Genomic DNA, 23,233 nt, shown 5'->3' on the forward strand with positions numbered 1-23,233 from the left:
GTTTCATTTAGGTTTAAGAGATCCTGCAGCTACCTGCTATTGCTCAAGTGGAAGGAGAGTTTACCCTAAATACTTTATTAATTGACACTGTTTTTGATATTACATACACATTTACTGTATTTTCTGGTTGTATTCTAAAAAAGAACCTGAAAAATAATTATATAATAATAATATATGATCACTATACAATTGCAAAAACAACAAATCTAATTATGGTGGCCTAAGACTTTTGCACAGTACTATATATATGTATGTATGTATATATGTAAAAATCTATAACTTCTTTTTAGTTTATCCACTGAGTATATTTAATCCTGCTCTTTTCTTTGCTATAATTGCAGTTTCTTATTCTCGCCACCCTCTGACACCATAAATGAACTCATTATTTTAGTTATGTGGCCATTTAATATTACATTAGGTCATGATACAAGAGGAAATACCGGCAGAACGTTGGCAGTCGGGTGGTGAATAAGCCATCGAGCCGGGAGACACTTTTCTTAAATGTGCATTCATAGACTCTGTAACACAGACACTTTAATTAGCCGAGCCTCTGACAATTAGTAGAGAGAAAACGAAAGAGGGAAACTAAAATGGATGCCTAACGATTATATGAGAACAAATTGTCTTCAGTAGAAGACTGAGAATTTGTGTAAGAAAGACAGGTGAAGCGATTTCATCTTTCTCTCGATCCATCGTCACATTTATAATACTTATCTGATGTTCCTTCTTGTTTTTGCTCATTCATTTCTGTCGTTTTACTCCGTCTGTCTCTCTTTCACACGCTATCTGATAGCAATCAGGATCGGTGGCTTTGTGACAGATTTTCGGGTTTGTCTGTTTCTTTACACGTGTAATTGCAATAAGCTCTTTAAATCGAAGACTATGATAGAAGACATTCCTCAAATGTGCCGACTGTTACCATAGAAACTCCCAGTATGCACATTTATCAATTTTTTGTCCTTTATTAGATCGAAATAAGGAAATAAAGAAATGTTTCTCTGAACTTGATATAAAGCGTTCTAGTGGTTTTCATTTTGATTCTTTACGTAAGGTTTCATAGGCATTGGGAGTTTTCATAGAAAACCCTTAGTGAGTCCCCTTAATACAGACATGCACAAACAAACACACAGAGCATCTTTAGTCCCATGGGCTTTCGGGCAGCCCTTATGATCTTTGATGGCAAACTGGTACTATAAAATGCTGTTAATTATGCTGGAAAATCACACACTCAATATTCAAATATGTGTTTCTCTCTGCCATGTTTAATTCATCCGCGTCTCACATAAACAACGACTAGGACGCTGCCTGGAGTTCAGCGAAATAAATTCGCAGACCAACAAACACAATTAATTACTTATGATTCATTAGCAATTAATGGCTTTTTCGCTCCTTTCATTTGCAATTACGGCTGTGGCAGGCTGGAGAAAAGATTGCCTGGAAAAGATGCGATGAAATTTATAATGAGTGTGTATATATGTCAAATGAGTCATTGCTTTTAGACCGTTTTAGTTTCAAGCTGTGTTTAGTTTCGAGGGGATCAGATCAGCACGTACATTAAACAGAAACATTATAGTATCTGTAAATAGTTACATGATTTGAAGGCATATTGTAATTTGCTTTTTATATATATATATATATATATATATATATATTATATATATATATATAATTGGAGTGTTCAATTCAATTTCAGTATTGCACTGTTCACAAATAAATGTGGTTAATTCCAGGTCAACATCGGTTTTTGGGTCCTGGTATCTCAAAGGTCCGCAGCATAAAGTTAGACAGCAGCATATGGACCAACGAGCTCATCGAGGTACCAGTCTCATGTGACAGTCATTATTATGCATTGATTTCAAGTAAAGTGTATTTTTCTCACGTTCAGTCGCTCTGTCTATCTCTCTAGCTGTTTTTAGAGGTTGGGAATAAAAAGTCGAACAGCTTCTGGGCAGCAAATCTTCCCCCAGAGGAAGAGCTTTGCAAGCAGCCATCGCCGGAGCAGCGAGCATCCTTTATTCGCAGAAAGTACAAGGAGAGGAAGTACAAGAAAGTTCTGGAAGGTCTAAACACCCAGGAGGAACTCAACAAGGTGTGTGCGCGTCAGTGTTTGTATGTGCGTGCGCTAACGTCGGCCTTTGACTTGGTTATTTTTTCTCTAGCTCATTAAAAGGCCCATTAGGCCTAGAGAAAATGCTTGTGGTTGTGTGTTTGTGCGTGTGTACATCTGTTGCTGCCCCGGCTCACCTGGTAGCCCAGGTAGTGTAAATCAGCGTCACCATGGTAACTTCCCCTTGCCGGTTGTCTGAGCAAGTTGCCAAGTTTGTACTAAAAGCACAAGATTTGTTTACCCTTTTTGCATAGCCGTTAATACTACGTCTTCACGACAAAGTCCTGCAAACTTGGTCAAAATATGTTTTTGAATTTGTCCGTGTTACTCGTACGCCTGTTTCTCTCAGCGTCAGCACTAACACAGATCAAGCCTGCTTTTGGTTCCCAGAGATGAATGAAAGGTGGGGGGAGCTGTCGATTAAATGAGATAAAACAACTCCGGGAGTTTTTGGGACTCGCTGAAAAAGTTTTACCATTGCTAGCTGAAACTGTACGTGGAGGTAAAGTCAGAAAGAGAGAAGGGGAAAAGAGATAAAGGGAAATGTCTAGCTACAGTACATCCAGAGGTGAGATTAGATTATAAATGGAGGGGTGCATTTGGGACAGAAACAAACTGAATGTTCCAGAAAAAAACCCACCCCATTCTTCAGGTTTTTGTTCAAACCCCAATGTCTTTAAGTTTTCATTTTAGTTCTTGACTGATAGTTTTCAGCCTGAAGTTTCGAGCGGAAATCATTATTTGGCAGTGGTTTTGAGCTGAGGAGATAATAATCCAACAGCAGGGCTGAAGAGTGAGGATGCCCTGGGGCATCTGGAGCTGTTACTTGCCGTAATGGGCCTATCTCACATCCTCATCTTATTCATGTACAATATATGTGTATACAGTATATCCCTTACATTTAGTCTTATGTGATGCTTTAAGTAGTTGTTTTACTATTTTGTTTGCTTTATGGTGAAATACAGTAAATATGCTAGCTGACTAACATAGATAAATGTTTTCTTTTCAAAGTTGTGATAAGATTTATTCATTTAGTAGATACTTTTATCAAAAGCGACCTACAAATGAAAGTGACCTACAAATAAGGTGGCATTTAACATTTTGCTTTAAACTAGAGATGCGTCGATATTACAATTTTCCAGCAATTATATTAATTGTATTAACTAAATTCTGAAGATTAAATTTTCTAAATGTTATTAATTCATATAATGACCATTAAAGGAACACTATGTAGGATTGTGGCCAAAACTGGTACTGCACTCACACAAGTGGTGGCCAATACACAACATGACAACATAAACATCAGTTGAGGGCTGCAACTCCACTTTTTAAATGACAATATATTGGCCAGACCACTGTTGTCAGTGATATAAGTATTTGAAATAAAAATGATTTCTTGATGTCTAGTGACATATCAGGGCCATTTTATGATGAATTGATATACATTTCTTACATACTGTTCCTTTAATATTGAACATTAAACTAGTGATGTTTCCTTACATTTTCTTTACACAGAGCTCAAATTCATTGGATTTTCCTGTTCTTTTTTGATTGACAGGATATAACGGCCATGATTATTGCAAAACAAAAGTGCTTTTATTGACCGATATATCATTGGCCAATATATCGGTACATCTTTACTTTAAACAATGGTTGATATTGTTTAGTCATCAGTTAGCATGGTTTTTAAAATGATCACTGCATGTGATGTTTTCAGTAAGTGTATGTACACTCACCTAAAGGATTATTAGGAACACCTGTTCAATTTCTCATCACATGGCAGTTGCTTCAATGCATTTAGTTGTGTGGTCCTGGTCAAGACAATCTCCTGAACTCCAATTAAATGTCAGAGTAGGAAAGAAAGGTGATTTAAGCAATTTTAAGCGTAGCATGGTTGTTGGTGCCAGACGGGCCGGTCTGAGTATTTCACAATCTGCTCAGTTACTGGGATTTTCATGCACAACCATTTCTAGGGTTTTAAAATGAATGTTGTGAAAAGGGAAAAACATCCAGTATGCGGCAGTCCTGTGGGAGAAAATGCCTTGTTGATGTTAGAGGTCAGAGGAAAATGGGCAGACTGATTCAAGCTGATAGAAGAGCAACTTTGACTGAAATAAGCACTCGTTACAACCGAGGTATGCAACAAAGCATCTATGAAGCCACAACACACACAACTTTGAGGCGGATGGGCTACAACAGCAGAAGACCACACCGGGTACCACTCATCTCCAATACAAATAGGAAAAAGAGGCTACAATTTCAACAGTTGAACAAAATTGGACAGTTAAATACTAGAAAAATGTTGCCTGGTCTGATGAGTCTCCATTACTGTTGAGACATTCAGATGGTAGAGTCAGAATTCGGCATAAACAGAATGAGAACATGGATCCATCATGACTTGTTACCACTGTGCATGCTGGTGGTGGTGTAATGGTGTGGGGGATGTTTTCTTGGCACACTTTAGGCCCCTTAGTGCCAATTGGGCATCGTTTAAATGCCACGGCCTACCTGAGCATTGTTTCTGACCATGTCCATCCCTTTTTGACCACCATGTACTCATCCTCTGATGGCTTCTTCCAGCAGGATAATGCACCATGTCACAAAGCTCAAATCATTTCAAATTGGTTTCTTGAACATGACAATGAGTTCACTTTACTAAAATGTCACAGTCACCAGATCTCAACCCAATAGAGCACCTTTGGGATGTGGTGGAACGGGAGCTTCGTGCCCTGGATGTGCATCCCACAAATGCTATCCTGTCAATATGGGCCAACATTTCTAAAGAATACTTTCAGCACCTTGTTGAATTAATGCCACGTAGAATTAAGGCAGTCCTGAAAGGGAAAAGGGGGACAAACACAGTATTAGTATGGTGTTCCTAATAATCCTTTAGGTGAGTGTATAAATGTCAATTAGTTGCATAGCTGTTAAAGTTCCAACTATTTACTGTACTCCTTAGTCCACTTCTAGTCTAGTCTATGTAATTCTCACAGCTTTCTTTTTGTGGATTAATAGTGCAAAACTCCAGTTAGACATATAACACGATGACCTTCGGAAGGTCTCTAGCAAATTTGACCTAGACAATACATGTACACACTTGTACACACACACACAGGCCTTAGGGGGTTTTGTCATAAGAATAGTTTTTTGAGGTCATCCATGAAAGGAAGTCAGTGTATTATACCTCAGTGTTATAGCTGAGCATCACCGGATGTTGGATAGAGCTTTAACATACTATAGAAATAAGACTTGGTGACTGTGTGTGTGTGAATGTGATGTATTTGGTAGCTACAGGTATTGGCATGATAGTACATATATGTGTGTATGTGTGTGGTTTGCTGTCTCTTGTTCTCCAGCGGATCTGGCTTGTTTGAGAAGGATCGATATCTTGGCTGGATCGGGCTGTTTCAAAAGAATACCGCGTTCGACTGAACTACTCTTGCCCGCACTCTGTCTCTCTCTCACGCTCTCTCTCTCTCTCTCCTTTTGGAGAGACACGCTATTGTATTTATTGACTCCTTTCCCCTCCAACTCTTTTTAATTGGACTGACTGCATTCTTTCTGTAGGTGCCCTATTTCCTGTCAATGGTATACTCTAGCAAGGTTTCCGAAGAAAAGCTGTTCGCTACATGCAATAAATGTTTGTTTTTTTCGTTGCTACAAAGGGAAAGGCACACTGTTGACACTGTTGTTAGTTCATTCATCATTCGCTGTCAAGTTAGGTGTGCTCTTTGTTAGCTTACGTGTGTGTGTGTGTGTGTCTGCAAAGCTTATGTGTGCCAAAGATGTTACAAGGTGGATGAGGCGGACCACTTGTGTAAAACTAAATGGGAGAAATCACAACTCTCAATATAGTGGCTTTAGGAAAGGAAGTCCTGACTTCATTTCAATGTGGCATTCAATGTGGCAGCTGGAGGAATAAAACTCCCACCTTGGAGTTAAAAGTGCCAATCTGCTTTCGGAAAGATGAAGCACCTCTTTTCATATATGTCTTGTAACTTCCATGCATTTTAGCTAGACCACCCTACAAATATCTGCTTTTTTAGCTAAAGCAGTATTTTACATTTGAATACCATGGTTCTCAGCTTTTCTTGTGTAGTTTACATATACCTGACTCTGCCTATGAATGCCCAGCTATTGTGATGTGTGATTTATGTACTGTTTCTACAATTCATCATACATAATGGGAACATTCTGTAAAAAATATAACCTTGATTTTTGTTAATATTCATCATAAGGCCACGTCATAGATTAAAATCAATGTTAAATTATTGAGTGAAATCAAACGTTGATGCTCCTTACATAATATTGATAAAAAGTTTTGGAGATTTACCCATTTAAAGTGCTTATGTTCTTCATATTTATCAATGCTCTGTTTATTTTCTTTTTCTGTGTAAAGGCCCTTTGTGTTGCGGTGCTTCTTCCTGACGTCCTGCAGACCATAACCCTGGTTTTTAGTGGGGCAGACGTGATGTGTGCGACAGGTGACCCTGAGCACTCCACGCCATACCTCCTCGCTCAGAAAGCCGGACATAGACTGCAGATGGAGTTCCTCCACCACAACAAGCTTTCAGGTATGATTACTCATTACAGGGCACTTTCATCATGACAAAGACTGGACGACAACCTTTGTGAAAGTCACACAGGAATATTAGTAGCAATAGCCAACAATACATTGTATGGGTCAAAATGAGCGATTGTTACAGGATTTTAAGTCTAGCGTTGGGCAATCATCAGATTGACTGCATTATTTTTTTCACATAAAATTTCCTAAAGACCACGCCACTGAACTAGTTTCATAGTCTTCTGTCAGAGCATTAAAATAGAGATGTATAACATCTGAAAGGACTGCTGTGTGTAACACCAGATGCAGATTTATGAGAAGACATGGATGATAAATGACACGCTACTTTAAGGAAAGGTTTTTGGTGACCTGCTTTGCATTAAACACGGTCTCTGTGCTGATTGGTTGACACGGTCACCGCTGAGGTGCTCTAATTGGTGCTTTGAATCAAATTGGCATTTCTCACAGGCTAATGCAGGACATAACACACATAACTGTACCTCATGACAACTTTCCTAAAAGTGTTTACAATTAGCAGTAGTTGGTGTGTCTAGACTCAGTTGCATTGAAGTGTCATCACATCGCTCATTTGGGGCCTTTATATGAAGCGTGCCAGCTATCCTAATTAAGCTACCCTCCAATCAGTCCAACCACAAATGTTTTCATAGGGTTTTGCCAATGTTTTGTTAAGCTTACAACATCATAACAACAGCATGACAACATTCATGCAACCTCTAAATCAGCATGGAGCTGCAGCTTCATTAACTTAATAGCTTGTATTTGTGATTCTCAGTTGGATAATTCAATTATGATCTTATGCACTGTACACACACATTTGTTTTTATTGTAGTGGGGACATTCAGTTGACATTTTTTATATTTGAAGAGCTTCGTTCCAAAACAAGATAAATCCATTTTTTTTACATTTTTGTCAAATCATGTTTATTATTATGTTATCATGTTCTTATTTTGTTTTATGGTGCTACTTAGCTGTATTTTTTAAGTTATGAAGGTTTAAATCAAAACAAACCAACTGCAGTTGCATAGAAATTAATTGGAATGCACAACCAAAAAACAAGATTTCTGAATAATTAAAAAAATGGTGGTTATATCGTTTTGCAACGAAACTCTTCATTTATACCAAGTTTTTTGGATATATTTGATCTCCCTGGTGTCGGCAAAACTTGGCACGAACCTTGTTAAATTTGTGCAATTTTATTTGACCCATTTAAAGGGACACTTCACTTTTTTTGAAAATAGGCTAGTTTTCCAAGTCCCCTAGAATTAAAGTAACACTATGTAGTTTTTTTTACCTTTAAATAATGTCTCTAAAATTATTTCAGTGATAGAACAACTTTTAACTGGACAAATTGTACTGTTGCTGCAACCTGAGCAGCCTCCTAGCTGCTACAAGCACACTCTGAAAGTGGCGGTGGAGGGTAGAGCACACAGCGCCGCCCCTCCCCCTGCCTGCAGAAGAGTGTCTGATACCAGGCACTGTTGCGCTTTTCAACCACATGGGGGAGCTGTAAGTCATTTTTACATGGAAACTACATAGTGTTGCTTTAAACTTTTTATTTTTACCGTTTTGGAATCCATTCAGCCGATTTCCGGGTCTGGCTGTATTTTAGCATAGCTTAGCATAATCCATTGAATCTGATTAGACCATTAGCATTGCGCTCAAAAATCACCAAAGAGTATCAATATTTTTCCTATTTAAAACTTGACTCTTCTGTAGTTAAATTGTGTACTAAGACTTACGGAAAATTAAAAATTGCAATTTTCTAGGGCGATATGGCTAGGAACTAAACTCTCATTCTGGTGCAATAATCAAGGACTTTGCTGCCCCCTTGGTAACTTTCAATAGCAGGGGATTATTTTCGGGCACTGTGTAATATCATTGCATATCAAGTCCTTGATTATTACGCCAAAATGAGAGTATAGTTCCTAGCCATATTGGTCTAAAAAAATTGCAACTTTAAATTTTCTGTTGGTCTTAGTACACATGTAACTAGAGAAGAGTTAAGTTTTAAATAGGAAAAATATCGAAACTCTTTGGTTATTTTTGAGCGTGATGCTAATGGTCTAATTGGATTCAATAGAGTATGCTAAGCTATGCTTTAAGTCAGTGTTTCTCAAACTTTTTCAGCCCAAGGACCACTTTATCTTCCAATTTTTTTCTGAGGACCACCTAACAGAATCCCACTCTAACACTCACCCAAAAAACAACAAAATAGGAAGGATAAGCTAAGTTGAAGTTTAATGCAACTGTTTCAAGTCAAAAACTAATTTTTTTAACACAAATGCAATGCTATGTTCAGAAATTATTATATGAATTTTATTTCATTTGAAAAAGTAAATGTGAAATGAGTTGCAGCTTAATATGAACAACAAACTGCACGTGTGAAAAAAATGCAATTAAACATAGTATAACAGCCTAGGTCCCACTTAATGTCATTCCAAAGAGCCATTAGTTTAAAACTGAGGTGGTGGATATATGAAGTCTATGGTTGTAACTATGGTAACAATAAAATACTGAAAAAAATGTTCCCCTTAATGTCCAAAATCAGTAAAATTACAGGAATTTTACACATGAACAAAAACTATTACATTTCAAAACTAATAGATCTGTGGATTTTAGCTGCTTTCAGCTGACGCTTGATCTTTTCTTTTGACTGATCTTTGGTTTAGCCACGATCCATTTTTACGTTATTAAAACAGAATGGCAAGAACTGATATCACAGTTTCGCAAGTGCATTAAAAATCTACTTAAATAAGTGACGATTGTATAAACACTTGCCTAGTTTAGGTCATCTTTTGGCGGACCACTGGGGGGGTTTGGCGGACCACTACTCACACTTTGAGAATTACTGCTTTAAGTGGTACCACCAGTCCCGGAGATCGGCTGAATGAATTCCAAAACGGTAAAACGAGAAATGAGCCTATTTTCAAAAAAGTGGAGTGTCCCTTTAATTATTTTTTTTGGGGGGGCACATTTAGTCCCCTCAATGTACTGTTGGCAAAACTTGACCCCGACACATACGTTCCTATATTTCTTCAGCAACTTCAAACAAGTTCGATTTGAGTCCAATTTCCAAAAACATCTTCATTACTACATTTATAAATATTGCAGGTTCTCAGTTGCTTGTTGGAGGCACGTACGTACGAATTGCCAAATTAGACTTCCCATCTCATTATCACTTTTAATCCTTGTCGTTTAAGCAGAACAGTATCAGTGGCTGGAGGGGAGAGATAGAAGGATGGATGGAAAGATCCTCAATTAAAAGGCTTTTCAATTAAAGTTATTTGAACTTTTCCATGTTGGGGACTGCGAGCGCATGATAAAATCTCGCCGGTACTGCAGGCCTTCCCGAAGAAAATTGAACCTGTGCATAGTGACTAATTGAATCAGAATGTGATAAGGTAGAAGGTGAAAAAATGAGTTAAAAGCGAGGGAGGGAAATTGGAAGCACAGATGAAGAGGTAGTCTTCTAACCTTGAGCTTTCTTGTTTGGAGAAAAGTTTTGCAGGTCCTCTAAGCAAATAACCTTGGGGAATGAGATATGTAGTTTAATGCAGTCAAAGCTATTTGACACCTTACATAAGACTGACTGGTTATCAAAAGATAAGTAAACTAGGTTTGCATATAACAGAATTTCTGTTCCCACTACATTATAGGATTATCAACCGTTCACCTTTTTTTTTCTTTAAATCTTTCTCTCTGCTTTTTTCTGTGTAGATTTTCCTAAACTGGAGGCAGTTTGTGATAGCAGTTTTCTGGCTGATGTTCCCTCTTTCATGGATGGATTTCTCTACTGCTCTGTGAATTCAGGCAAGTCCACTCTGGACCGTAAAGGAAGACCCGGTGAGTCCATCCGTCGTTACGCACTATCCATTTAAACTCCCGCCTCTGTACTTAACTGTTCATCTGGAAAATTGCTTATGAATATTCATCTGTACTTTTTTGTTTATTCTCAAATGGTTGCACTGTATATGTGCAATATTACCCTCCACATGCAATTCGACTCCCTGCCTCAAACTAACGCCCCACGACACAGTTATTCTTTCATGGGTGTTTAAAATTTGTAATCAGTGTTTCTGCGTATCATCTATCTGGCACCCACTGTGCTCATGCTGTTCCTATTCAAACATCTGGAGTGGGCCGCTGGTGGTTAGACACGGGTTCTCTCTGGGGAGCGGGCCAGGATAGGGCCCTACGTTAAGCCGGACTCTTAGTGGAGCAAGATGAGCATCTGGTGCACGTGTTCCACTGTAGGGTCTCATTTTTTTAGCTTGTATCCCGAGGGACATCTGTCTCAAGCTGTGGTGGCCCGCTTTGGTCTTCTGTCTGTTTTTCGCCGATACCAGCATGTGTGCTTATGAGCGCTGAAAATAAGCAAGCTATGTTTTAGAATTACACTTTTCAGTGCGGCTCTAAGCATCCTAAACGAAACGTGATGGCTGTTTGGATGTTAAAAGCACGTCTGGTGTGGTATTAAATGAATGGCTCATTATTCTTTGTAACTTTAGGAAAGTGGGTGAGAGTGTAAAACTTCTCAGAACTGCTGTTGCGAGAACAAAATCTGTTTTGTGGGGTGACACCAACCATTGTGCTGTTTTGTGGATTCATAAAGTGCATGTTTTCAAAGGTTTAGAGATGCCAAAGGGTTTTTTTTTTTTTTTTTGTGTAGTCTGCTCGGCAACAGTAGCAACCAAAAGGCCTAAAATAGTATCATTTTTTTGGTCTTTGCTGGTTAACCAGTCCAGAAAAGCATCATTTCAATGACCCTTTATTATACCCTATTATTTCTCCTCTTAAGATGCCGTTTTATAAAATGGCTTACATGCTTCTGTAAAAGAATGGCAAAGGCAGAGCCTGTAAATACCTTGTTATTTCATTTATTATAAAAAAATATAAAAGTGTGCAACCACAGTAATGGTGTCGTAAGAATAGACCTGCCTCTGAAAAATTCAAAGGCACTACATAAACAGTGCATTTAAACTTGTTTGCTCAACAGGAAATGCTGTCTGCGCTTTTTCAATAAAGGACAGATTTTTTCTCCCCAAAGGGCTTCCATTCAGGTTGCCTTAAAGCCTTTCAAGCTAATGGTCTAAAATGTCCTAATGTCAATAATTCATGGTTTTGTCCTAGGCATTTAAATAAAAGCACCATCTGTTGGATCTGCAGCCTTCCAGATGTTTCACGAACTTCTCGGTTGTGATATTGACCAAAATTCTTATCCCTGTAATTTTGGGAGGAATGATGGTATACAATAATCTCGGTGGAAAAGATTTCGCATGCAAGTCAAAGCCTCATGTGATATGTCACAATCACCTTCAATAAAACAGCTAATGATGAAAATAGAAATCTATGAGAATTTGAAAATATACAGCTGCAAAACATGCAAGCAAGTTGGAAAGCGAAGACCAGGAGACTTGGATTTTCGCAAGCATAAGTCTTTATTACAGAAAGCGATCTTCAAATCAGAGCATAGAGCCCGGGAGCTGCAGTAACCAAGTCTAACTTAAAGCATTCATGCATTACAGTCCCTTTAGATGGAAACAATGCCTTCAGATTACAATATAAACATGAAAGAAAGGTTACAGTCAGGCAAGAAAGGGCAGCTGTAAACTCTTCCCAGACAATTTCTTCATCATGATAAAGTAAGGTTCACACATTTGCCCTAAGATTCACTTGCGAACAAAAGGTCACCAACTTGCCCAGTTGAACAAAGTCAGGAAAGCCAGCTAGTAGCTTTAGTTACCTTTCTTAATTCTTTCATATTTAGGTGAACCGATACATATGATAATAATTAATAAAACAAAAACAGTCACTTTAAATTATATTTCAACAAAAGCTTATGTCTGACCTCATTGTACATTATGGGCAGAGCTTCTGTTGCAAAGATGGAGTGTCCTTCTATCAGACCATTCCAGTATTGACATATCTCATATCCCGCTGGGAAAAATACCTATATATTACCAAAACTCGATATATTGCCCAGCCCTAGGTTGTGACCGTGACATTTTTATGTGCACTTTGACCTGGGCTATAATACACCTAGAGCAATGCCATTGGAGGACAAATTGTTACATTTGTAAAAGCTATACAAATGGATACAAAAACTATACCTTTTATTACATATATATCTATATTAAGGGACCACTTCAAGATTATTTTTAGTTCTTCTAAATGTACTATTTACAGGTATGTGTTTAAGTAAAATTATCATTTTTGTTTTTTATTCTGCCCACTACAGACAACATTTCTGCCAAGTTCCTAATAAAATTAATGTTTTTATTTGCATTTATTTACTGAAAATTAAAATGGGGATAACATGGTCCAGATAACAAAAAGATACAAATTCATTTCTCAATAACAAAATGCTAATGTTTTTAAAATGTATTTTAGGGAAAATGTCTAATCACATGTTTAATGTGTCTTTGCATCCACTTTGGGCAAAACTTGAGCTCTCCCTTTTATCGTTTCTGCTGCTATATATATATTCCGGTCGGCAAGCGGGGGAAAAAACCTCTCAGAGGTGCCTTTAAAAACATTGGTCCAGCGTAAACAAATGGGATAGTTTGCATCAGCTTGCATGAAACGCATAAAACTGAACAAATACGTAAGGTTTACTATTTTAGTTTATGTTTAGACTTCGGACAGATGCGAGAGCGCATGCACGTGAGACAAAAGAGAAGCGCAGCTGCTTATACATAATAATGGCATAGCATTTTTTTGTCAAAAAAAAAAGAAGGAAAAATCGAGAATCGAATTGTGACCTTAGAATCGAAAATGTAATCGAATCGAGGATTTGGAGAATTGTAACACCCCTAATATATTTTATATTATATTTTATATAATTGTATTAAAAACATTTTTTTTGAAACTATCGCGTTTAGTTTCGTGTGCCCACGTGAAACTATCGCTTGTGCACGTGAAAGCGAAAGTTTAACTTGTGAACGCAAAAGTTTAACGTGTGCACGCGATAGTGTCACGTTCACACGCAACACTAAACTTTAAAAAAAAATCTGCACATGAAGGTTTTGTGTGAGCACATGAAAGTTTCACGTGAGCATGCGAAAGTTTCATGTGAGCACATGAAACTAAACTTTAGATTTTCTTTACTCCAATGTCACCTTAGGGGCTCGGTGTATGTATATGTATACACTATATACACAGTCATGGCCAAAAGTGTTGGCGACTTTGGTAAATATGAGCAAAGAAAGCTATAAAATAGCTATAAAAGAGAATCTACAATGTTTCTTCTTTTAAGCTTTAATAAAAAAAGATATGTCATTAAAGTAAAACAATTGAAAGTGGGGGGTAATTACATTATGAAATATATGATTTTTTCTAATACACACTGGACACCAGAGCTCCAGACTGCCACCAAAATTTTTGAGTGTGCCACATGTGCGACCTGTAAATTTGACCTTTTTTGTGATGTGACACTGAATTTCAAACAGCACATTGTACTTTCTGCAACTATCATTAAAGTATTTATTAGAATATTTGGTTAGCATGTTGATTTATGGTGTGTGGCCCCAAATCTTCTGGTTGCGCCCCTAAAATTTTCAGTTGGGGGCCACTGTGCTCCTAGTGAAAAAAGTTAGTCTGGAGCCCTGGACACAATTATTGGCACACATAGAAATTTTTATGAGTAAAATATTTTTGAAATATATCAACATTTGATATTAAAAATTTTTTAGTATACCATGGTGACTTGAAACAGGATGTTGTCCAGTCATGGTTTCCTGTTTCACGAGAGAATAAATATGAAGTAACACAAAAATTTTGTCCTAAAGTACGTAATCTCTCCGAATTCTCATCCTAACTCCAACACAAAGATTTCTATAGAAAGACACCGGCCTCTCATTCATTTGCAGTTGACATTTTTTAACACAAGCCTCCCACAATTCATCACACAATTAGTTGCAAACAACATTATACAGAAAGTTATTTGATTATATTAGTATATTATTACATTGAATGCCATTGAACATGATGTTACAGATTGTGGATGTGACAACATTTGTGTGTTTCTTATCCGAGTTTCCGCTTGCACCCCGGAGAGCAATGATGCTTTTAGGGGAAGAAGAGAAAACAACCACATCTGCCCCTTTATAAATCATGCAGCGGTATTACTCTATGTGTGTTTGTGTGTGTGTGTGCGCTTGTGAAACACCCCATGCTCTAAAGTGGATAATGTATCTAACACAACCTCCCATTGCCTGTCACTGTTGGATGCTGCGTGTCTCAGGGCAGCTTCTCGTCTGAGACTCATTTATTTCTTTCATCTGGATCAATGTTGGGATCCTTTCATTGAAAACAATGTCCATCTGCGAATGAAAGAACTCCATCTGTTTAAGTGATGAATCAAGATTATTTTGAGGCACGTCTATTGATGACTAAGCCTCTGAAATGCAGCTCTGGGCTCCAGACACTAAACTCGCATTCATCCAAGTCATTTTACTCGCACACCATACATAAAAACTTACAATGATTTGACCTTTAACATTTTAAATAGTGATTCTGAACAGTTTTGCACTAATTTTATTCATTGGCAAATAGTTTTTGATATGAAATGTGTTTAATAGTTTACTAATAATAAACAAATCTTTAATAGTTAAAATGTTTATTGTTATTATAGTACAGAATGTTTTATGCATTTTCTGTCAAAAATGAGATAATGATGTTAACCGAATGGCTTTGGCCATAGTATACACTCACCTAAAGGATTATTAGGAACATCATACTAATACTGTGTTTCGCCTTCAGAACTGCCTTAATTCTACGTGTCATTGATTCAACAAGGTGCGGAAAGCATTTTTTTGAAATGTTGGCACATATTGATAGGATAGCATCTCGCAGTTGATGGAGATTTGTGGGATGCATGTCCAGGGCACTAAGCTCCCATCCACCGCATCCTAAAGATGCTATATTGGGTTAAGATCTGGTGACTGTGGGGGCCATTTTAGTACAGTGAACTCATTGTCATGTTCAAGAAACCAATTTGAAATGATTCAAGCTTTATGACATGATGCATTATCCTGCTGGAAGTAGCCATCAGAGGATGGGTTCATGGTGGTCATAAAGGGATGGACATGGTCAGAAACAATGCTCAGGTAGGCTGTGACATTTAAACAATGCCCAATTGGCACTAAGGGGCCTAAAGTGTGCCAAGAAAACATCCCCCACACCATTACACCATTGCATTAATGAGAAATTGAACAGGTGTTCCTAATAATTCTTAGGACTCACAATTAGGTGAGTGTACGTTCATAAAATTTTGCTTTAAAGCCAAGCCCCGGATCATTCAGAAATACCCAGTTGGTGCAGAATCCTTTTTCAGCAAAGTCCTCTAAGTGCATGGAAGAAGAATTGGATGAATGACAGCATGCGTATGAGTTGGATTTCAATTGTCGCTCTGCAGCAGGTTTTTACTCGATTAAAGGTTTACAGATTTTTATTTTTAAATTTTTTTGATGGATGCATTCTGGTAATACATTCTTTGCAAAGGATACATGCGATGGTGCTTTAGTCTTTGGCAAAACTAGGTAGGCTTGTAGGTAGCTTACTAGATGCTGGATCTTAGCAATACAAATTGCTTTACAAACCCAAATTAAACGGACTTCTCTTTATACCTTTCACTGTTTATTTTTATGTAACTTCCAAAGAACCATTAATTTATAGATTATATATCCACCCCTCATACACAAGAAACAAAAAACCAGTGACAAGAAGATTTTTGTGGCCGCATTGCGGTGGCATTTGAGCTGGAGAGGTTCAGACAGATGAGGTGAAGAGATTTAAGGGAAAATAAATACCAGCAGTTTATTGTATTACACTACACAGCCAACTAGACAGTCACATTGGATGGTCGTTGATAGTAAATGCCAACTGTCTGTAGATCCCTAAGCATGTCTTCGTACACACGCGTAATGATACTCCGTAATATCTGTGATTAATCGCTCCCCAAATATCATCTCCGTCAACTGAAGTTTCTCACCGATCAACACTTTGTTTTGTACCATCACTTTAAAAGTCAGCGAGTAAAGTCAAACATTGCAAATCGCACCTTATGTCACATGGGCGGCCCCTCCTCACCCATAATTTAGTGTCTCTTATCCTGACATTGCTGACAGAACCGTTTGTTCCCCTAACAGAACTAACACGGATAAGTGGATTAATGAAGTGCTGGCGTTGTAGCTGAATCAGGTGAGACATTGCCAGGTTGGAACAAAACATTGTGTCAGTGAAACACAGGTTTGACTTAAGATCCACGGCTCTGTTTAATAGCATCCCTCCAAAAACATCCAACAAATGCTCTCAGCAGTGCTCAGAAAGGGACCATCAGCATTTTTTGCAAGACAAATGAAGATGAGAATGAACAACGTGCCCTTGTGCTGTTTCTCTTTGTGTTTGTCAAAGAAGATGGCGAAATGAGTTTTTGACTCGGGTAAAATGAAATATAGGACGTTCAGAGTCACTAATTATTGTAATGGCGCTACCGCGAAAGACAACAAGATTTTTAAAGGGGACGTGTGTGATTTCTGCACTACTAGTGTCATTTATTTCTCCTATTGTCACAGTGTGTACGTTCTGGTGGGCAATCAATCTGTCGAATGGCTTAATCTTGTCGTTTCTCGGAGTATTAGGCTGGGATAAAATATTTTAACTTTAGTTTGCGGTGGGAAAACTAGTGGTTTGACTGGGAGAGCTCTCGCAGCATCCGACGGGGGCATTGTCTGAGATGCTCGCAGCATCGGACGGGAAAGCCCCACCAGCAGTCAAACGGGGAGCGCTTTTGCGAACTAGAACAAGGTGCGGAATTAAACGAGTTAAGGCCAATTCACTGGAAGGCCGCTGCAGTGTCCAACGAGAGCTTTGGTTGAGATGCTAGCAGCATCGAACGAGACGTCTCCACATGCAGAGGGGAAATGCTGGTGAGGACGGAGAGAAATCTAATAAGCGAGACAAGCAAAATTCGAATTAGGCGTTTGACCGGGAAGACCCTCGCAGCATCTGACGGGGGCTTTGGCTGAGGTGCTCACGGCATCAGACGGGAAGTTCCTACCAGCAGTCAAACGGGAATGCTTGACGATAGATTTTTTTTAAATAAGCAAAATTAAGCGTCCAACCGGGAGGACCCTCGCTGCATCCGAAGGGAGCTTGAGCGAAGATGCTCGCTGCATCGGATGGGTAGGTCCCGCCTGTATTAAAAAGGAAATGCTTGATATAAGGTTTAAAAAGCAAAAATTTTGGTGTTCGACCGGGAGAACCCTCGCAGCATCCGAAGGGAGCTTTAACGGAGATACTCACAGCATCGAACGGGTAGGTCCCGCCTGCAGTCAAACAGGAAGACTCTAGAATAGGGTCAAAAAGGCAAAAATTTGGTGTCCGACCAGGAGGACCCTCGCAGCATCCAAAGGGAGCTTTTGCGGAGATGCTCACAGCATTGGATGGGTAGGTCCTGTTGCAAATTCAACATGAAAATATAAAGGTAAGAAAATTATGAGTGATGAGTGATGGGGCTCGACCAGCGATTTGAAGGGGCGAAACTTAAATTGGTGGAAGAAAATCCCGCACTGCCTACAAACGGGGAGCCCATACAACGACGTGCACGGTAGAGTGCAACTGTGTGTGAAAAAAAAATGCTGGGAAAAAAATATATACGAATACTGTACATACAGTGTATTCTCACAAGTATAAACGCACGCAGATAAATATACATATAATTATTTATTCATTTTAATGAATGTGCAGGTGAAGCAAACAAAACAAACTAGGCGTACACAAGATTTTCTGATATGCAAGTGGTTGAATCTAATGTAGAATTTGAATGATTCTGACATCCGGCAACTGAGGGCCTAAGTTTGTTGATTAGAGAGGCCGTTTGGAGCGGGAGTGGTTGGGGCACTGATGCTGAATGAATTAGCTGAATGAAAATTTAATTGCTTGGATATCAGACTGGATTAAAACAAATTTTACCAAAATCTCGTAGCCAATTAAATTCGGTTGTCGATAAAAAGAGGATCAAAACAAGTTTCGACCAGGATCGTCTGTACTGCAGGTAATTTAGTAGCGAATTATATAATTGGATGGGGTTCGGTAAACTGAAAATAGAAGGTGCCCCTTCTTAAATTTGAAAGTCTTGCTTTGTTTGAAGAAAAACGAGATTGTATCAAGGTTTTAGAACTTTTTAATCAGAAGTTGTAGGGTAGATGACTGGACTGAAAATTTAGATGACTGCAAATCCTGAACAGTTTAAAAAGCAAAAAACACAAAATGAACACTGCGTCCAGCGTGCGGGCAGTACGGATGGAGTGGTAGAGAGAGTGGTGACCGAGCCGAAAGGCGGAAAGGCACCTAGACATTAAGTCAATTGTAATGAGCGGCATGGAGTTTGGGCGAATGGGCTTAATTCTAAATATAGTTTTGATGACGGGTGAGAGTTTTAGAGTTGTTTATAGCTGATGAAGGTTTGCCAAAGATTAGATTATAAAAATTAATGCCACTTAATTAGCCTGAATGACTTAACTGTTGAATAAATGAGATGCCCAACAAAGAAAAATCCGGAAACTGACCTGAAATGCCCATGGCATCGGAGAGGTAGACCCCATATGCAGTCGAAACAAGAGTGCATATATTAAAAGGCGTGAATTTTTTGGAGCAAAACTGGGCATCGAATTTAAGTGTTTGACAGGGAGGACCCTCGCAGCGTCTGCGGGAGCTTTAGCTGGAATGCTCACAGCACCAGACGGGTAGGTCCCACCTGCGGTCAAATGGGGCTCACCCAGCACTTTGAAGGGGCAAGACGAATAAACAGAAGAAAGAAACTTTGCATAGTTTCTGATTGGGGGAAATGTGCAGTAATGCAAATAGCAGAGCTTAAAAAGAAAACTATTGTTATTTAATGACAATATAATGAGGTTTAGACAAGCAGCAAATGCTGATAGAAATTTACGTGAAATAAGAGCTGATATGCAAGCGCTGAGCAATTAGAAAAAAAAAAACACGATTGAATTGGCATGTGAACATGCGAATGTGATTGGTAACAGCGGAATGCTCAGGTGTTGGAAACGAGCAAATTAATTAGTTCCAGGTGTGGTTTCCTTACACTGTAAAAATCCAATTAATGAAATTTTGGACGGGCAAAAAATATATATATACAAGTTAAACCAATTTTCTTAGTTACTAAAAAATAATTAATTGGGCCAACAATTTGAGTTTTACAGTGTAGAGAAAAAAAGAGTTCATGGTTAAATGATTTACCGTTGAATAATACCTTTGGAGGATAGGGTAAATGTCTCCGAATATAAATCGAGGTATCAAGATTTTAGCTGGTGACTTTGTAAAAACGGTTTTGTATGATGACTTACTAGGGATGGACTTGCATCCAGTTCTGATGCCGGCAGGCTAACTACCGGTGATGGAAAAAAAAAAATTAATACGATTTGCTCCCTGGCACATGCGTGGCAGTTAAATTTGATTCCGAAGACCATCGTAAAAGCATAGCGAAGGGGCGCAGTGTTTCGTTGACAAATTTAGAAAATTTGAGCGTTTTCAATTTTATTTAGAATGTTATCAGAGCAGCATGTGACAGAACAAAATTTTAGATGAGAGGAGTTTACATTTAAAACAAAACTGGCTAAGGAGATTAAATACGACAACGCTATATGACCGAAATATAGCTTAAAACCCAGAAACCCGAAGGAGGTGGATGGGACCATGATTTGCACTCAGCGATGCCAAAATGCCAGGATCTTTAAAACTTTTTGAAACTGTGAGGGAGATCTGCTTGAAAAGCATCGGGTGGTTAGATTGAGATTTTTTCAGCGAATATGGGAATTGCATAGTTACATTAAATAAAACCGAAAACCCAACTTTTTTTTTTTTTTGCGACTGATTTCCCCACAAGTTAAATAAACCGTGATGCGAATTGAATGCGGTAGCCTATATTACGCCAGCGGGCGTTAAATGAATGCTGCGAATCAGGGTATTAGACTAATGTCAACTTTCCCATGGTCTATACTTGCAGGTTTTTATTTTACGGGCTGGTTAAAAATAGGAAAAACGCTTAAAGGAAGATTAAGAGATTACCTTGTGCGGCATATGATTTAAACAGCTCGGGATCTGCAGAGGCAGATTGGAATAATATATTTCGAGTATGCCGGGATCCTGGGACAGAATTAAGCAATGATTAATGTCAGACATCATTTAAATGGTAAAATCAGCGTCATAGCTCCACCATTGACTACAAAAGAACGAATCGACTGGCAGGTGACGAATATAGAGTTAGATTTTGAAATAAATAACCCCCTAACGTGAAGGAAACATGCGGAGCGCGCTGCTGCGGGTGCTGAAAAACCCTGGTAAGCTGTATATCCATCAGGGTATGACGCGAACAAGGAACAGCTTTTAACGTCGGCGGCAAGGATGGAGCTAGTTAGTGCACTTCTTAGGGAACAAAACACCGTCCTGTAGAAGGACATACGAGCCGACACTTTAACGCCGGGCACGATAGAGGCACGGTGTCGGCAGTAAATGATCGTCTTAATAGCGGGAAAAACCATTAAAGTAAGTTCGTATTGGGGGTCTGTGACGAGAAAACGCAATATATTCTAAAATAGTGTGTAATAAGCGAGTTAGGTCCGCCTGGTAGCGTATCGCCAGCAGCTGGAGACGCTGCTTCTAGATAACTTACATAATGGCAAATGTGAGATCGCACGACTTGAAAAACTACAGAACTGACTGACAGATTTAATTTAAAAGTATGATTCGGGCCGGTGGTGATAGCGCAAAAGTCTGCCGTTGTGATGAAAGCGTGAGCGGTTGCTTATTAGGTTTGCAACTAGAGGGAAAAGCAGAGCAAATTATTTCTGTACAGTAGCTAAATCAATACAAAACGAAGGATGCAAGTACAATACTTTAAGAGTAACGTGGAAAGAAAAATCTACACGGTCTACATTGAGATCGAGAAGTCCGAGTTGCGGAGGAAAATATCGATAAAAAAGGGAAGCATGTATTATATCGATTAAAAACCAATGACTATTTTGGGTCCCTGTGTTAATAATCCGTGCGTTTCAAAACGATTGCATGGGGAGGTACTGAATGAATAAGGATCGGTGATCTGCGGAGGCAATCTCCCGTTATATTTGGTGATATTTAGAACAGGTTGAACTAAAAACAGAGGAATGAGAGATAATAGCGTCAGGGCTTGAGCCGCTAGCGGAGGCAGCCTCACGCTATGAAGCACCTGAAGTTAACATCCTATGGACAAAAATACAGATGAGGAAAACGGATTGCGACGCTGGCGAATATAACAGAAATATTTGGTGAAATGGAAGCGGGAGCCACTGTTATGCGGGTGAGGGAACTGATTGAAACCGGCGCTCTAGGACACGGCCCGGACCTGCCGAGCGCCTGCCACCGGTGGTGAGAGGCATTAGGAAAAAACCCGGTACTCGGCGGAGTACGGTGGAAGTTGGAGGGCGCGAAATTTGGGCCCGGTGGCCTTGCTTGCTAGATGAGTACGAGAGGCTCAATGGGAAATGATTAGTAGTCTGAAAGGAGACATTTAGTCATAGCGTTAAACCTGCGCGAAAGATAAAGTTCAATAGTGATCGTTTCGAGGCTTTTATCAGTCCCTGTTTAATGATTCGGCTCGATTGGGCCGGATAGGAACCGAGGCGAAAAAAATGGCGGACGTCTCGCTGGCAGGGGCGAGAGTAGGATTCGGCGTCCTGGTGTGAAGTGGAAAGTGTCGGTTAAAATCCCCCAAATTTTCAGGTAGAAAGAAATTAATCCTTGCTGAGTAAGTAGTGGCGGGCCGAGAAAGCGTGTCGTCGCACAACAACGCTCGAAACCGGATGTGACGAAACATGGGCGGGGCCAAATGCTGCAAAAAATCTGTCACGGGACAGAGGTGAGGGACTGCCATTTATAGGCACCTCTTTGCACTGATTGGTTGGATCACATGACCATGCTCCTCCCGAACTTAGTTAAATAAACTTCATTGAGTAATGTTGTTGGATAAATGTTCACCGTCAAATGGCACAGTATGCTTACAGTATTATGACTCTTTTACTTATTCTAAATAGTTAAATTGTACACAATCATCTCAACTGAATATTGATGATGAACAGAAGCCCTTTTAAAGAGGTAAGGATCTTAGATTTTTTAAAGTGCTCAGAGGATTTTCAGTATATTGCTGATATCCCAGCTGATATCTTATTAAATGATTAAAATGCCTTGATGTATCTTTTATAACTTTAAACTGCACTTTTATATGTGAAGACTTTGGAGTTTTGAAGTAAAAAAGAACAAAATGTGTTAATGTTTTATATTTAAAGACCTCCTGGAGATCTTCCTTGAGTTTTAATAGTACTGAACATGTCGTAATAAGCGCAGTATGAAGCAGTAGTATGCAGTTGCTTGGGTAATTGTTATGAGGGTCATAGTGTGTTCTCAGTGGATGTTATGCAGCTGCTAAGGTGTTCTGGGTGGTTGCTATGCAGTTGCTAGTGTGTTCTGAGTAGTTGCTATGTGGGTACTGA

General features: G+C 39.0%; 1 protein-coding gene across 2 annotated transcripts in view; it reads left to right on the forward strand.

Moving 5' to 3' along the window:
• arap2 (ArfGAP with RhoGAP domain, ankyrin repeat and PH domain 2) overlaps positions 1-23,233 on the forward strand; it is a 109,835-nt gene that overhangs the window by 47,560 nt on the left and 39,042 nt on the right. For both annotated transcript variants that reach the window (XM_055211108.2, XM_055211119.2), the window contains exons 12-15: positions 1,731-1,816; positions 1,907-2,089; positions 6,507-6,681; positions 10,410-10,535. In XM_055211108.2, coding sequence (XP_055067083.2) covers positions 1,731-1,816; positions 1,907-2,089; positions 6,507-6,681; positions 10,410-10,535 — 570 coding nt within the window. The remainder of the gene's footprint in view (positions 1-1,730; positions 1,817-1,906; positions 2,090-6,506; positions 6,682-10,409; positions 10,536-23,233) is intronic.

This window comes from Misgurnus anguillicaudatus, chromosome 21 (assembly GCF_027580225.2).
Source record: "Misgurnus anguillicaudatus chromosome 21, ASM2758022v2, whole genome shotgun sequence".
In the NCBI taxonomy this organism is placed as follows: Eukaryota; Metazoa; Chordata; class Actinopteri; order Cypriniformes; family Cobitidae; genus Misgurnus; species Misgurnus anguillicaudatus.